At 37.5% G+C, this 15,615-nt stretch overlaps 1 protein-coding gene across 2 annotated transcripts in view; it reads right to left on the bottom strand.

The window, feature by feature from the left end:
• Nucleotides 1-14,193: 14,193 nt before the first annotated feature.
• The window catches only part of LOC147889290 (sulfatase and phosphatidylinositolglycan class N domain-containing protein), a 148,214-nt gene continuing 146,792 nt past the window's right edge, over nt 14,194-15,615 (bottom strand). Inside the window, exons 16-17 of one of the 2 annotated variants that reach the window (XM_087391810.1) lie at nt 14,920-15,025; nt 14,194-14,796 (exon numbers count right to left, since the gene is read on the bottom strand). In XM_087391810.1, the coding sequence (XP_087247936.1) occupies nt 14,632-14,796; nt 14,920-15,025 (271 nt within the window). In that variant the 3' untranslated portion in view covers nt 14,194-14,631. The remainder of the gene's footprint in view (nt 14,797-14,919; nt 15,026-15,615) is intronic. The other variant, XM_087391809.1, reaches the window with a different exon arrangement.

Below are 15,615 nucleotides of genomic sequence, written 5' to 3'. Positions count from 1 at the left end.
TTCTGTATCACCACATGGTGGTTAGTGTGACCAGGTTTGGTGGTAGAAGGTTCTATTAAGTGTGATTGAGAAATTCATGGGGCTGATTGTTGAGAAATCAATGGCGTGATTTGTGGATCTAGAGATGCTCTCCTTTGGGGCACATGCATTGTATCAGTTGCCCTTATAAGAGCCTCTCCACTCTTGAATAAACTACTCTCCATTTGCTTCATTCCATTGTCTCCTTGATGTTGTTCCATCATTAGGGAGTGGAGGAAGTGTGATGGAGTGGCCGAGGCTACTATTATGGTAGCGAGAGTGAGGAGTGAGGGAGTGGAGGGAGTGGAGTGTGAGGGAGTGACCACGGCCACTGCCACGGTAGCAAGAGTGAGGAGTGAGGGAGTGGAGGGAGTGGAGAGTGAAGTGAGGGAGTGGCCGTTTCCACTGCCACCGTGATAGCAAGAGTGAGGAGTGAGAGGGTGTGAGGCAGTGGAGTGGCCACTGCCATGGCAGCAAGAGTGAGGAGTGAGAGAGTGTGAGGGAGTGAGGTCTTGCGGAGGGCTCGAAATGGGGAAGAGGATGGAGGCTAGATGTGGAAGAAGAAGAATGAGCAGGTGGTGGGTTTTTATAGGAATGGGTGTAGGGTTAGGGTCAAACCCTAAACTCTTCCTAGGCCATAACTTTTCATGGTGGTTATGCTCTCCTGTAAAAAGGTGAAATGTTCAAAATTGCGAGCTCTACGAATTCGTGTCCATTATCTAGCCTGATTTGTTCTTCAAGTGGCTTCTTTTTAAGAAATAAAGAAAATTTCTTAATGTAGTAACCCAAGGTTGATGCTTGGGGTTGATATGTTTAGATATAGTTGGAAAAAAAAATTCCTCTCCTTACCCTTGAGTGTTATGCTTGTGAAAGTTCGTAGTAGTTCATTTTTTACACATACTTGCGTATGTTTACTCGTTACTTGAGATGCTAGTCTCCTCGATAGTAGTGCCAAATTTTTTCTCTTTCCCACGGCTTCCACAGTAGAAAGAGCAGGGTATTCTCAGTATGCATGGCTCCAAGGAGAGACGTAGGCTTAAGTGTGGTAAGCAAACATAGTGCATGCATGTGTGAAAGGAACATGCATCGTCATGGTTGGGGTAATGAAGGCTTTCACCTTCATTGGGGGTTGAAGGGTTTAGGAGGAGTTTAAGGGTTAGAGGGAGATTCAAGGTTTAAAAGGGGGCTCCAAGATTCAGAGAGAGGTTCTAGGGTTTAGAAGAGGTTCAAGGGTTAGAAGGAGGTCCAAGGTTCAGGGTACATGGAGGAGAACTCATCTCCCTCGTAGATCATGGAGGTCAAGGGTTGAGGAATTTAGGGTCTAGGGGGAGCATAGGAGTGGGAGAGGAAGAAGGTGTAAGAGCATGGGGGAGAGGAGAGAGAGGAGAAGGGAGGAGGAGGCAGGAGGAGGAGGAGGAGGAGGAGGGAGGAGGAGATGGGAGGAGGAGGAGAGGGAGAGGATGGGTTGCAAGGTTGAAGGAGAGGGGCGAAGGAGTTGCAAGGTTAGGACATGCTTTTGGATGTGGAGTGCAAGGAAGCATGGACACTTGGAGACAATTTCTTGGATACCAAAGTAGAACTGAACACAATGCCCCAAAGAGTTTGGGCTTCATTCCATTATGGGGTATTTATACAAGTTGGAGAGATTCTCTCTCTACATGTAGGAATTGTAATAAATTCTCTCTCTACATGTAGAACTTGCAATATAGAAGTTGCATGTAGGAGTTGCAAGTTGCATGTTGCATGTAGGCATTGCATGTAGAACCCGTATGTAGAACATGCATGTAGGAATGACATGTAGAACTTGCACGTAGAACATGCATGTAGGAGTTGCAAGTAGAACTTGCATGTTGAGGATTCCTAAGAGAGATTATAGCTTGTGGACTAGTTGACAAGCTAGTTGCTTTTAGGGTCATTTGTATCTATGGATATGTATTGTGGGAGTGACTATTCGAGACAAGCTAGCTTATTGTGCTACTAGAAATATTCCTTTTGCCAAGCCTCTAGCCAACTATTTGTGTTGAAACCACCAATGTTAATTGCTATCTGAGTATATGTACCTTTGAATATGGCCTTGTTATTTCTTTATTTATTTTGATTTGTATGATCAATTTCCAAATGTTGATGTTTGAAATTTTGGCATTATATTACACTAACATAGCATAGAGTAGGATAAAGCATGGACTTATGTGAATGAGTGACACTCTCATATGATGCAACTATGTGCCCCTAATTTTCGAAAGGAAGAGGAAGAAATCAATCATGGGTAGAGAGATCGCCAATGTGTATGAAAAAGTAGGAGGAGGAGAAAGGGCCAACAATGTGATCATTGTACATCATCGATGGACTTGCATCTTATGAAGACACAAACATGAAACAAATGACTCAGTAGAGAATCACTTCAATTTTGAACAAAGTAATGACAAAAGATAAAGGAATTTCAAAAAATGACTAGAATATTGCATTTGAATGGTGTGACACATATGAGGTAACATTTGATATGATGTTAGGAAAAGGATGCCCTTCAAATGACAAATGTTGCGGGTGGTAGTGGGGGAGCCGGGGGGGGGGAGAGAGAGAGAGAGAGAGAGAGAAAGTTTATTAAACTATTTGGAAGATTGATGGGTCTATGAAACTATAAGAAACCTTATAGAACATGCTGAAAGGGTGGAGCTATTAAAATGAGCATCATCACCCATGCTAGATGAGAGAGAGAGAGAGAGAGAGAGAGAGAGAGAGAGAGAGAGAGAGAGAGAGAGAGATGTGCATGCACACACATACATGTGTGCATTTGTGCATGCATGCACACACATGCACACATGTGTGTGTGTGTGTGTGTGTACAAACACACACACACACACACATACACATTGATGCTATATATTAATTACTATCTCTGGTCTTGTGTTCTATCATTATGTCCTATAATAACTTAGAAGGAGATGAGCCCTATGCACTCCCCCAATATTTAGATGTAGTAACTCATTTGTACTTTGCCTCATAAACCCATGATATTTCCCGTAGACTCTCTCTCTCTCTCTCTCTCTCTCTCTCTCTCTCTCTCTCTCTCTCTCTCCCTCCCTCCCTCTGTCCCTCCTAGCCCTTTCCCTTTATTTTAACTCCCACTCCTTTCCTGCTCCTCCCCATCATCTTTCTTACAACAATCAAGTGCGGCATTATCATACAACTAAGCTCATCATAATACATGTAATGACAGAGTATTTGTGACCCATTGAAAGAATCAAATTTTGCATATTAATGCAATTAATTTGATATTTTTATGTGATTGAAATTTGGAAATCACAAGATATACATCCAAAATATACTACACTTGAGCATTTTGAATTAGATAACATATGCACAACCATTTTATATGCAAGCTATGATGACACAAAAAGCCATATAAATAATCAAATGTCAAACCTTATATACTACATTTAATGTTGTAAAGTAGGACAACACCTAAAGCCTAACAAATGATGAAATGTTGAATCCTGGACTATTATATTTTATAACAAGATATAAGGACACTAAAAGCCAAATAAATGACCACATGTCAAAACCTAAACAATTACTTGATGACATCGACATCGAAAGCCGAACAAATGACCAAGTGTTAAAGACTAGACTTTATTTTGTAAAGTATATACCTAAACTAGTTATTTTGTAAACTATATACCTAAGAAACAACACCAAAAGCCAAATAAATAGCCAAGTCTTAAATCCTATTACACTTCTAAAATTGACAAATGGCACCTACAACCGATTGATACAACTAAATGCCAAGCTAATCTAAAAACAAGAGGATGGATCCCTATTAATGACATCGAACGTCAAGTATTATGATCAAGTGTCAAATGCAGACTTATTTATCTCTATACTCTAGCATGGCATCAGAGCTTAGAGGATCAACAACTATGGTCTATTCCAACTAATCGGTGGAGTTTCTTTGCAAGAAGAAAGGATCTTGTATATTTAGTTTGGTGTGTCCCTTGTCAAGCAAGGGTTACAAGGTGTTGCATTAGTTGTAAAGTGTCTATTCTCTTTTCTTATTCCAATCACAAATGGGTATTTAGAACTTCAAAGATAGAGGTAAAGTAAGTAGAAGCAATTTTGGAAGTTTAAGAAAAGGAGCCATATGGTGGTAAGGAAGGCATGGAAGGTGATGACAGGAGTGGATTTAAGATTCAGAGCCACAGTGAGGCAAGGTAGTAGTAGCAGGAAATTCAGTTAAGGTCAAAGAGTGGGAGGATAAGGATGATGAGGCATTGTCGATGATTATTGGAATGAAAGTAACGATGGAGTGATCTTGCACATGTTGTTGGCCAATATTGCAAAAGAAGCATGGGATATCATGGACCTATATGAGAGTCTCACAATATTTTGGGTGTCTCCCAGAGGTGCTTCTTCTTGGCAGATTAAATGGGCAATGTTGAAGAAACGCCTTGTTGCTACATGCTCTTCCACAAGATCTCATCTATTTTTCCCTCAATCCACCAAACTAAAGGAGACTTTTGCAAGCTTGCTCATCGGATCGTGCCGGCCTCCTTAATAGTAATTTCTTGCTTGGTTGTTATGTTTGCACTCTGCATATCTTCTACTCAATCTTTTATCAAGGCCTTTCATGATTTTGTGTTTTCCATTTTTCCATATGAATGCCTCAATTGCTCCCAACAATTTGATGTCATAGATTGTATGTTTAGAGAAGAATGTATGTAGCTATGATCATCCATAATGAGCCTTCTTTCAAATCACTTTCCTTCTCCTTTGGTTTTTGTTTAAATTTTACCTCTATTTACACCACATCTAATTTCACACGCCCATTCAAGCTTGAGCTATAGAAAGCATAGTGTAGTATTAACTTTGCTTGAGCTATAGGTTCATCAATGATCATCCTACCATTGTGCTAGTAATGGACCACTTTGACTTGAGAAAATCATGATCTCCCCAAAAAAAATTGCAAGTATTTGCTATTGGTAGATTGAGAAAGAATCATAAACTTGAGATAACTTTCTTAACATTCTTAAGGGCTTGATCACCATTTGAAAAACTGTTCATGGTTCACATGATCACCAAAATTACTCATGATCATAGATGCATTTGACACCATCGACTAGGGTCATTGTAAACGTTTGCTACTCCCCTAAGGGCTATTTGCAAGCCACCATTTTTACTATACAAAATTTTTTAATGTTTGTAGTAGATTCCAGTGTTTGAGCAGGTTTATTGGAATATAGCTCTCTATGTTTGGCATTATCTAATTGCATGTTGAATAATTTTATTTTGCTATAGGTTTTAACCCTCAAACACAATTGTTAGTAGTTGATAATACCACTTTTACATCAATCACTTTCATTTTTAGAATCAGATCTTGATCAAGTGCTAAATTCAAACAAGACATACAGTGCCCATGGATCAAATCACACCTTTATAGCTTCACATGCATCATATAGTTAGCCTCCTAATTCTAATATCAGAGCTATATCTCTTGTCTGGAAGGCTACTCCAACTACATTGGCATCATCTCATGAATTTTCCAAGTTTCTTCTTGCAATTTTAGAATCCCATAAAATGTCCATGCCTTGCTTGCATTAGTAGTGGCATCATCACTAGATGTGGTGGAAGCATAGTCTCTAGACAAGAATAATATTGAGTAGGATACTTATGGGCTATAGGATCTTCAACTCCACTTCTTTCCCATGAGGTGGAACCCATTAATGCAATTTGAGCAAGATATTTGCAAACTGTAGGGTGTCCATCACTTCATATAGATTGGTGTTTTCCAGATAACAACTACACACATACTTCCATGGTCCAGTGTCTCCATGTAGAAAATAGTATAGGGAATCTTCATTATGTAGAAAAGATATAAATGAAGATTCTAAGGAATTTTTTTCATTCTGAAAACTTTCTCCATGGAGAGACTAGGAAAATTCCCTATATAGATAACATATAAGGATGAAATTCCCTGGGTATGCAATCTAGATAAGGGTTATCTTGAGGAAGCTTGTTGCATTAAGTCATTGTATCTTGAATAGGAAAATTTCATATATAGAAAACATGTAAGGTTGAAATTCCCTGGGTATGCAATCTAGATAAGTTTTATTTTGAGGAAGTTTATTGCATGAAATCATTGTATCTTGAATTCAAGCACATGTTTGGTCACCTATAATTTTATATCTTTGTTTGTTCATATTTTTCTTGCCAGCCACCCTTTGTGTATCAATTGAATTTCATAAGGAGGTCCTCTCTTCTACAAGCTCCCCTTTTTGTCTCCTGAGATGACTTCTCTTGGGTCATCTCTCTCCTCTCCCTCATCCTTTCACCATGCTCATTCTTTTTGATCTGCCATTTTCAAAAGCCAAGCAACATCTATGCTTCCTCTTCGGTGAGTGCTACCAAACATGATTTATGATGTCTTGCATTCATTCTTAATGCTTAACTTAAGCTCTATTGGGGATCTTGTTTTTAGATATTACTTTTCTTCTTAGAGTCATAAAGACATACAACACTTGTACTTTTTCAACTTATAGATATTATATGACAATTGAGTAGCATTGACATAGTGTTGTACTTGGTCTTTCGGCATAATATGTTAATTGATTGTTTTATCATATAATATTTGAGTCATTTTTGGGCCATGCATTTGTATGGTGCTTATCTCTCTACACTAGGTCATAAAACTCGGTTGCAAGTGCAATTAGATAAGTAAGTATGCATTTTGACACTAGTCATAATACTCCACTTTTGATGTCATTATAAGAGCTTCTTTCTATTATTTTTAAATTAGCTTGATACCTAGTCATATCATTTGACTCTATGTATCATTCATCAATCTTAGAAGGATCCAATACTTGGTTAGTTATTCGGATTTTGGTGTTGTTTCTTAGGTACATAGTTTATAAAATAATAGGCTTCGAGACTTGGTCGTTCATTTGGCTTTAGGTGTTGTTGTAGCTTATGGCATCAAATAGGTGTCTAGTCTTCGAACATGTGGTCATTTATTTGGCTTTCAATGTCGTTATAGCTTGTCCAAAAATATAATATTCCAAGCTTCAATGATTTCTCATTTCCTTGTATTTAGGTGATGTCGCACTTTACAAATTTAAATGTAATTATCTAGGATTTAACAATTAGTCATTTATTCTGACTTCCCTTACCCCTAAACGAGAGCCCTCAAGGACCATATTAACAAGGACCATGTTGGTATGCTTTCATGTTGCTCAAGTGCAACAAATGAGTGTCAAAAACCATATGCAAGAGTTTTTCCAATGCAAGTTTCCCCTTTGTACATGCTACAAATTATGCATGGTGGATGATAAGTTGCCTAGGATGACTACAAAATAACATTAGGTCGTAAATGCAAAAGGCAACAATATCTTACATGGACCTAAGTGATAGACTAGATATTGCACCTAGTCAAGCTACACATGTCAACAATGTTAGCAACCCTACTATTCCACTAGCACATTGGCATAGCTATCTAGTCAAATTGTATAGCAAATTGACACAAAAAATAAAGAACAAGATACGACATGGATGCATGGGACCCAACTGTATAATACAAATGAGGTAGCCAAACATTACAAATCAAATAGCTTGTAATCAAAATTTTCAAAAAATATATGGACTATTTGCTAGTATGGCATCAAAAGATTAGCAACATAAAATGGAAGGAAAATAATTCCATCACTCCAAACTAACTTGTCAGAAGTAAAGACAAAGATTTAAAGACTCAAAGAAAGCATCTCATAGTAGATGTAGTAACAAATTCTTATTTGAAATGCTCTAGAGGAAAGTAGGAATGATACAATATAGAACATAGTGACCCTACAACAACAAAAAATGCAGCTTTCACGTGTCTTAAAAAGCAAAGAAGAGGTAGATCTTTCACTCTACCAACTATAAGTATCTTATAATCATCTTGTAATGACCACACAAAAGAACTAGTGTAATTCTAAGGAAGATTGATACATGAAGAAGAAGAAATAGAATTGACACAAGAAAAAAACATTGAGCTACAAAAAAAGCCTCAAAGACTACAAACGTCAAGTGCAAGAAATAGAGACAAAATGTACATCATCTAAGTAACAATTGTTACATGCCAACATAGAGATCCATGCTCAACCCCAATTGTTAATCCAAATTACTAGGACTAGATGATCAATTTTACTACACAAACCAAAGCATATCAATAATTCAAGATATTAAACTTTCCTATAGCTTCACATACAATAAGTACACGGAGAAATGCACAAAGGTGAAAGGTCAAAAGGAACAATTTTCAAAACTAGAACTCCAATTAGAAATCAAAACAATGAGAACATAGAGTAGCCAGTACAAGACCTATTTATCAAAACAATGAGAATATAGAGTAGCCAGTAAAAGATATTACATTGTACCAAGATCTTAATGAAGTCCTTAAATGAGATGATCGTCATTATACATGACATGAGCAAAGAAACATGGTAAAGAAGAGTGGTTAGCTTTTATTTTAGGAAAGGTAAGGAGTATGGTGCTTTATTCGAGGTAGGGATACGAGGAAATCAATGAAGAGAGTTGTGATGTAGGGGAGGTTGGATTCGAGGTAGACTACATACTTGTTAGATAAGCTTTCTTCTATTTTTCTTGGCATCATTAGTTTCAAGATTGTATGTGTCTTGGAAATAAATCCTAGGGATGATGATGTAGGGGAGGTTGGATTCGACTACACATTCATTAGATGAGCTTTCTTCTATTTTTCTTGGCATCATTAGTTTCAAGATTAGATGTGTCTTGGAAATAAATCATAGGGATGATGATGATGGCTTTTGCAATAAATGAATAGTCTACCTACTACCCAAAGAGGAATCTTTCCCATCAAATATTCGTAACTTATCAATGCATATTGTTTCATGTCTATGAGATGCATCTTATTTCATCCGTATGAGGTAACTTCCAACAACTCCAAGAATCACAAATACATCATCCATCAATGCCTCCAAGACTGTCAAGCATAATAATCCATTTTTCTTGCCCTTCCTGCACTTCCCCTGGTGATACAATCTCCCATCTTCTTTAATTCTAGACTTAATTCCATCTCTTACCTATAGCCATGAATCTATCCTCTCCCTGAAATCCACACATTCTTTAGATACCCATTGAATTTCCAATGGCTAGAGAAGAAAATGATTCAATCTATGAGTTTTAAGATTCAAATGACCCAGATCACACCCACATTGGATTTGGGTACTAATGTAGAGTAAACCAAAAGGATATCACTGACCAATATTCCCATCAAAGACTTTGGAAGAAATACCCAGAGATGAAGTCAAAAGGAGGATGGGACATTACAGGGGTTGCCATGAACTTGAAAATTACTCAAGGCATCAGGAATCAAAAAGACCAAAGTTAGAGGGGTATGGCAAGTTGGTCCAATAGCACATCGACACATGTGGGATGCAAATATACATGATTCCAAAAAGGAAACACCTCCTGGCCCAAATTCATGGATACTTCATGTTAGAATGGGTGAAAGCATACTACAATGTATATACTATTGTCAAAAAACCTTCAAGCAAGATTTTTTGAGCAAATTAGAACTCGTGCAAAAACCCATCAAAACAAGCATTCACATGCATCATCATCATCACTGAATTTGAAGACTTTTAACCACATCAAGAAGATGAGAACCATTTTTTGATTGCATAAACTTGAAGAAAATGTTTGGTCTCTTATAGAGTACATTTTAAAAGAGCCAATAGATGACTCTTCCAAAGAAATCATAGTATTCAAGACATCATCATATTTTGATCCATGTAACGTTATCATATTTTCACGATGCCATCATATTTTTCAAAACACCAACCATCATGGATACTATGAACTCTTAACATAAAATTGGTTTATTTGAAGTGATTATATTTATTCAGACACTATCATAGACATCAAAAAAGCAAGGCCTATCAATGTGAAATGTGCTTTAGGAAAGTGGCAAATCTAAGTGGCGTATTCTAGGTAAAAAACTTTGCCTTTCCAAGTGCCTTTCGAAGTGCATGTCAAGCTCAATGCATCTTTGCAACATAGCTTTAAAAAAGGAAATCTTCAGAGACCTCCCTTTGAAAAGCAGTTTGTAATTGAGCTATCCTACTAACCTCACCCTTGAAAAACAATAGCGTAAAATGGGCAATCAAGCTCTAACTTGGTGAAGAAAATTAGCTATAACTTTGTAAAATATTTGCTTTAATGCATGTAACTTTGATAAATATTGAAACAAACATGATAGATGTGTAGATCATGCCTTGCCATTTCATTTGATATGCTACATGACCCCATTTGCATTTGCCAATCAAAAGATATAGGCTATCAAAGTTCTGACACGGCCTATTCTAGAATAAGAAGTTTAGTTTTATAGCTCTGTTGGAAGGCTGTATGCACTCTCAAAAGGCAATTGGAACGGTAAATTTTTTACCCTAAAACAAGCCATAGTGTGGCCTGTTCTAGGTTAATAAATTTGCCTTTGCAAGTGCCTTTTGTGAGTGCATTTTAGGCTTCCAGTCGATCATTAAAAATGAAAAAATTTTATGCTAGAACAAGCCGCACCGACGTGGCCTGTTTTAGAATAAAATTGTAATAACCTATATCTTCGAAATGGCAAATCCAGATGGGGTCATGTAGCATATCAAATCAAGTGGCAAGGCATGATTACACATCTGTAAGATTTATTTACATGCATTAAAATAAACAGTTTATGTAGCTATGGCTAATATTCTCCACCAATTTTAGAGCTTGATCACACATTTTAGGCTATTGTTTTTCAAGGGTGTGGTTAGAAGTTTAGCCCAATTAGGCATGCCTTTTCAAAGGGGGGTCGTTGAAAAGATTTACACTTTCAAGTGCCTGTAACAATGTTGAAAACGTCTTTGTTAGTCTTCAAGCAGAGCAACAAGCATAAAGAACCAAAAGAAGTTTTTATGCTAAAACATGGCGTGCCAATGCAGCTTGTTCTAACATATAAAATTTCATTTGCTTTTCTATGTTTAATTTAGGATAAGGTTCCACTCAATAGGCACAAAGAATTATTAAAGTTTTTTACTTAAAATAGGCCAAGATGATGCAGCTTGTTTAAGTTTAAAAAATTAATAGATCTTTGTGCCTATGCATTTATAACTCGGTGATGAATTGAGCCTCTAACAAAGGCAAGGAAACGATTTTTTCAATAAAACTACAAACTTCACACCTGCATGGGGACTTCAATGCTGGAGCCTCTGGCTAGGGAGAAGACATTACGACTCTTGATGAGGTTAGGAAGACGCAGAGGAAAGGCTTATGAGGATGGAGAGAATAAGGTAGAGGGAGAGAGGCTGAGATATGGATAGAGAGCTCGAGGCAAGAGCAACAATAATGGCAAAGCACAAGCTCCGAGAGGCAAATGGGCAATAGCAAAGAGTAGAGCAATAGCTTCAAGCCAATGATTATAGAACCAGGAAAGTTAAGAGGAGAGAGTTAGAGACTTAGAGATAGTAAGAGAGGAGATTTAGAGAGGGTAGAGTGAGTTAGAGGAGAGATTAGAGAGGAGAGTTGGAGAGCGTAGAGGAGAGAGGTGTAAGAGCCAGAGTAAGAGTCAGAGAGAGAGTGAGATAGTAGGAGGTAAAGAGACTCTCTCTCTCTCTCTCTCTCTCTCTCTCTATTTTGCATTTGTGGAGCTTGTAGGAGACTCTTCACCGTGTATTTGCCATGGATAAATTATGTAATGTTAGTCTTGTAGTGGGCATCTAGAGTTTGATGAGGTGTACTTACACCATGCTCAAATGACTTTTTGCACTAATAGGCACACAAAAAACTCAATTCATTTTGGTAGGTTTCGAACAGTTTCTTCCTGACTCAAAAACTCTCGCTCAGAGTCTCAGGGATCTCAACAAAAATAGTACTAAAATTCAAGAGTACTAACATCTTCTGTGAAAATAAACTTTTAAAAATTTTACATAAAACCTAAAACTACTCTAGTTTGAGATGCAAAAATCAAAGCACTCACAAGCACACAATTAATACCAAGATGGTACCATTTATTTGTTGCCAAAAATAGTTATCTTTTAGAGTCCCTATCATGCTTTCACTCAAATGGACAATCCAAGGTACACTCATGAAAGCCATGTAGAAACATGCATCACAGATAAGAGGCAACCATGATCAAACCCTCAAGATAGTACCAAATACAAGGAAGCATTCACAGTAATCCTAGAAGTCTCCCCAACAATTAATCAACATCAATCCATGCTTAGGATTAGTTTCAATCTTGTTTCAATCTAAATGAAAATATAGGTACGCAAACTATAAATTGCCTCTTCCAATGGTCATATCATTTTAAGGGTGATATGTCTACCTATTTGAAAAAATGATTGGTACTAGCTTTTCATATTCTGAACAAAAACTTTATCGATCTTGGGTACTATAAGGAGACATTTCACAACAAGCTCGCCAACTTCATTGACCGCATCTTTAACACAATAGTTGGGTAAAGAAAATAGTCGCCCAATCAAATTTGATCTAGGGGAGTTACCATAAGTCAAGAGTAGAGACAATACAAGATCATTGATATTGCGTAGTGGCACAATTACACTTGTGATAGATTGAGCTTGAAAGTAGATCTGAAGGATCAATTTTGTAGTGGCAAATCAACTCATATCAAAATTTGACATGAAAGACATGGGTAGCCTCCACTGTTTCTTGGCATAGAAACTTGGAGAGATACAAATGGTATTACGTTGACAACAAGACAAGTACACTCAAAAAAATTTCTCAAACAATTATGCATGCACGACTGAGGAATTCATCTTGTAAAAACCCTATGTAGCACATGGATTCAAAGGTATTTATAAAGCCCTCTACCTATAAATTTTTCTAACCTATGTATTTTCCTTATGTAGATTTTGAAATCCTTCTAAATGTAATTTATCATTTTCAAATTAAAATTCTTAGGAGTGATGTGTAGCCAATCACGGAACCACTTTTAGGGCCATACCATGGCATGCTGTAATGCATTGTGAGAAGACTTCAAATTCGAGGCAGCTCATTGTGGTGATGATTGCCATACCAATGTTGATGATGAGATGCAAACCATCAAAACTTGATGGTGTAATTGTGATGAACACCATATAGAGCTTGACACGCGACACCAAGCCTTTAATCCATGGGCCTACAGTCTTATTATCATGTATTTGAATTGTCATGAACCATATTGAGTTCTTTTTAGGATTGTTCGATAACCCACAATCGCTCACAAAACATGCAACCAAACAGTCCACTATGTGATCCACCGTCCTTTATCACAACCAAAAAGATAAAATAATTTAAAAGAAAAGCTTCAAATTTACATTAGATATTCTAACATGTTTACAAAAGACCTACCTATATGTTCTAGACACGAGGGATCCCAATAACAAAATTAATGATCATCTGAATCTTAAGAGAGGCACTGTCTTTAGTGGGTAAGGGCATGTTTGCACCATGTGAAAACTGCTCCCAACAAATATCGATTGCAGCTCTATGCAAAAGCATTATTCATAGGAATTTAAAGCTGTTTCCTTGTGGAAGAACGCTCGTCTTACCTTGTAAGACAATGTTGTCTCACCCTGCTATGGGGCTCGACATATTTGACAGTTTGTCTTATTCTCTCAATTGGTTCCATCATAAAGACTCCGCACCATTGCTTGTATCTAGACAATGCACTGTGTAAAGAAGCTTGGAATCTGAGATCCAGCCAGCCCTTGTTCCATTGGCCCTCTGGAATATACAATTTGAGACGTATTTCCCACATTTTTCCAACACTCGAATTCAAGATTTGCACATTCCTGCAGCATGCCTCATAATGAAAGACTCCAATTTCCAATGTACTACTCTATAGCCTTAAAGCCTAAATCAACTTGCACTCTCATATGCCAAAGAATCTGAGATCCAGCCAACCTTCGTTTCATATACTCGAATTTGATATCAACAGGTACATATGTCCATGGGAACAGTTGTATCGATCATGGCCTGTGTACCAGCTTGTTCATTTGAATCTATAAATTTATTTGAGGTTTTGAGTTCTATTTTAATTACTTTTTTATTTATAGTTGAGTTTGTAAATTTGAGAAATGCACTTTCATCCAGACAAGCTTAAGCTCAATACGAAACAATACAGATGGACTAATATTAAAGAATTCTTTACGATCAACATTTGGAGGGATAGTACCCTCCTGTTTCAAGTACGGTCTTTACATCCACGTCAATATTTCTCAAATTTTGGGCCCCATAAAATTGTAAGATCCTCGGCAAGCTTTTACAACTCTTAGTGAGATGCGCAGTACAAGAAATAACTTCCTTACATCCCCTTGAATATTTTTATATTTTTAGGCCAATAAGATCCTAGACATGCTTACAGCAACCCTTAATGAGATGCAACAGTAGGTTTATGGCTATAATTTATATGCATGCCATAAACCATAGAAGGAATGACACTTCCTTCCACCTACAGAAGCCTTGAGGATAAAGAATAAAGAATCGCTTATCAATTTTGCAAGGAAAAACCTATTTAACTTACAATGCAGATTTAGATTAAATATAATATGGTAAAACAAAAAATTGAACATACATTTACGTTGATTTGAAAAGAAACTGTTGTCGAGGGGCAATAATAATATCCCTCGTAAACACATTCGTAATGGCAAAGAGTAATAGTACAAACACAACTTGAGCACTCATAATACCAAAGTGGCTGATGGTCTGTCCTATTTCCAACCAACTTCCCGTGTTCCGTACCTGAACAACCCACAAGGAACCTTTAATAGCACAGCACAAAAGAGGAGATACAGTGGCTCGCTTTCAACTACTAGAAAACCCTATGAAGAGATCCACAAGACGTAAAAATATGTTTGCACTTACAAGAAAGAAAAAGTGGATTGTCATGACGTCTGAGAAGAACATGACGACAAAATAGAAGCCTAGCCTCGGTAATTCGAGAAGCTTTGTAACTGCACTGAAAGCACAGCTGCAATTTGGAAAACAACCAATATTATCTCAGCACAAAGTCACAGCTAAAGATGGAAACAGAAATCTGCTTTTGCAAGTGAAATACATGGGGAAGGCCTTAACTTCATCGACCCTGACATCCAATGCAGATGCTAAGTTGGTCATTAGAGGACTCTTTCTTAACAATAAGCCTTGGAAAGATTTATTCACTCAATAAATTCAGGTATGCACTCCCCAAACAGGCGATGATTAGCTACCAAGCACGTGGTGGATTTTCACAGATGCCCACGTTAGACTCCCCTCTTCCCCCCTCTTGGCAGTGGTTATTACAACCTAACAACTGATCAAAGCATCCCCTTGGCAGATTTGGAGATCCAGATGCAGATGCAAAAACACTCTGCTTAAGCCTCTCAATCACTCTCAGTAATATGGCAGGATAATTGTTCACACCCTCATGGCTGGGGCAAGATTCAAGGCGCTGCTCCCATGCCACAATGGCCAAGAGAGCTTCTTTCATGAAAGAGTGGGACCATAGTCTATTCTTCACATCTACCACCACAAAACCTTTATGGCATTTCCACTCTCCAAATTGGTTACAACAATCTCACC

The sequence above is a fragment of the Dipteris shenzhenensis genome, chromosome 20 (assembly GCF_047967505.1).
Source record: "Dipteris shenzhenensis isolate YYH24624 ecotype China chromosome 20, Dip_SZ_1.0, whole genome shotgun sequence".
Taxonomy (NCBI): Eukaryota; Viridiplantae; Streptophyta; class Polypodiopsida; order Gleicheniales; family Dipteridaceae; genus Dipteris; species Dipteris shenzhenensis.
This window is presented reverse-complemented; position numbering and strand designations above follow the sequence as displayed.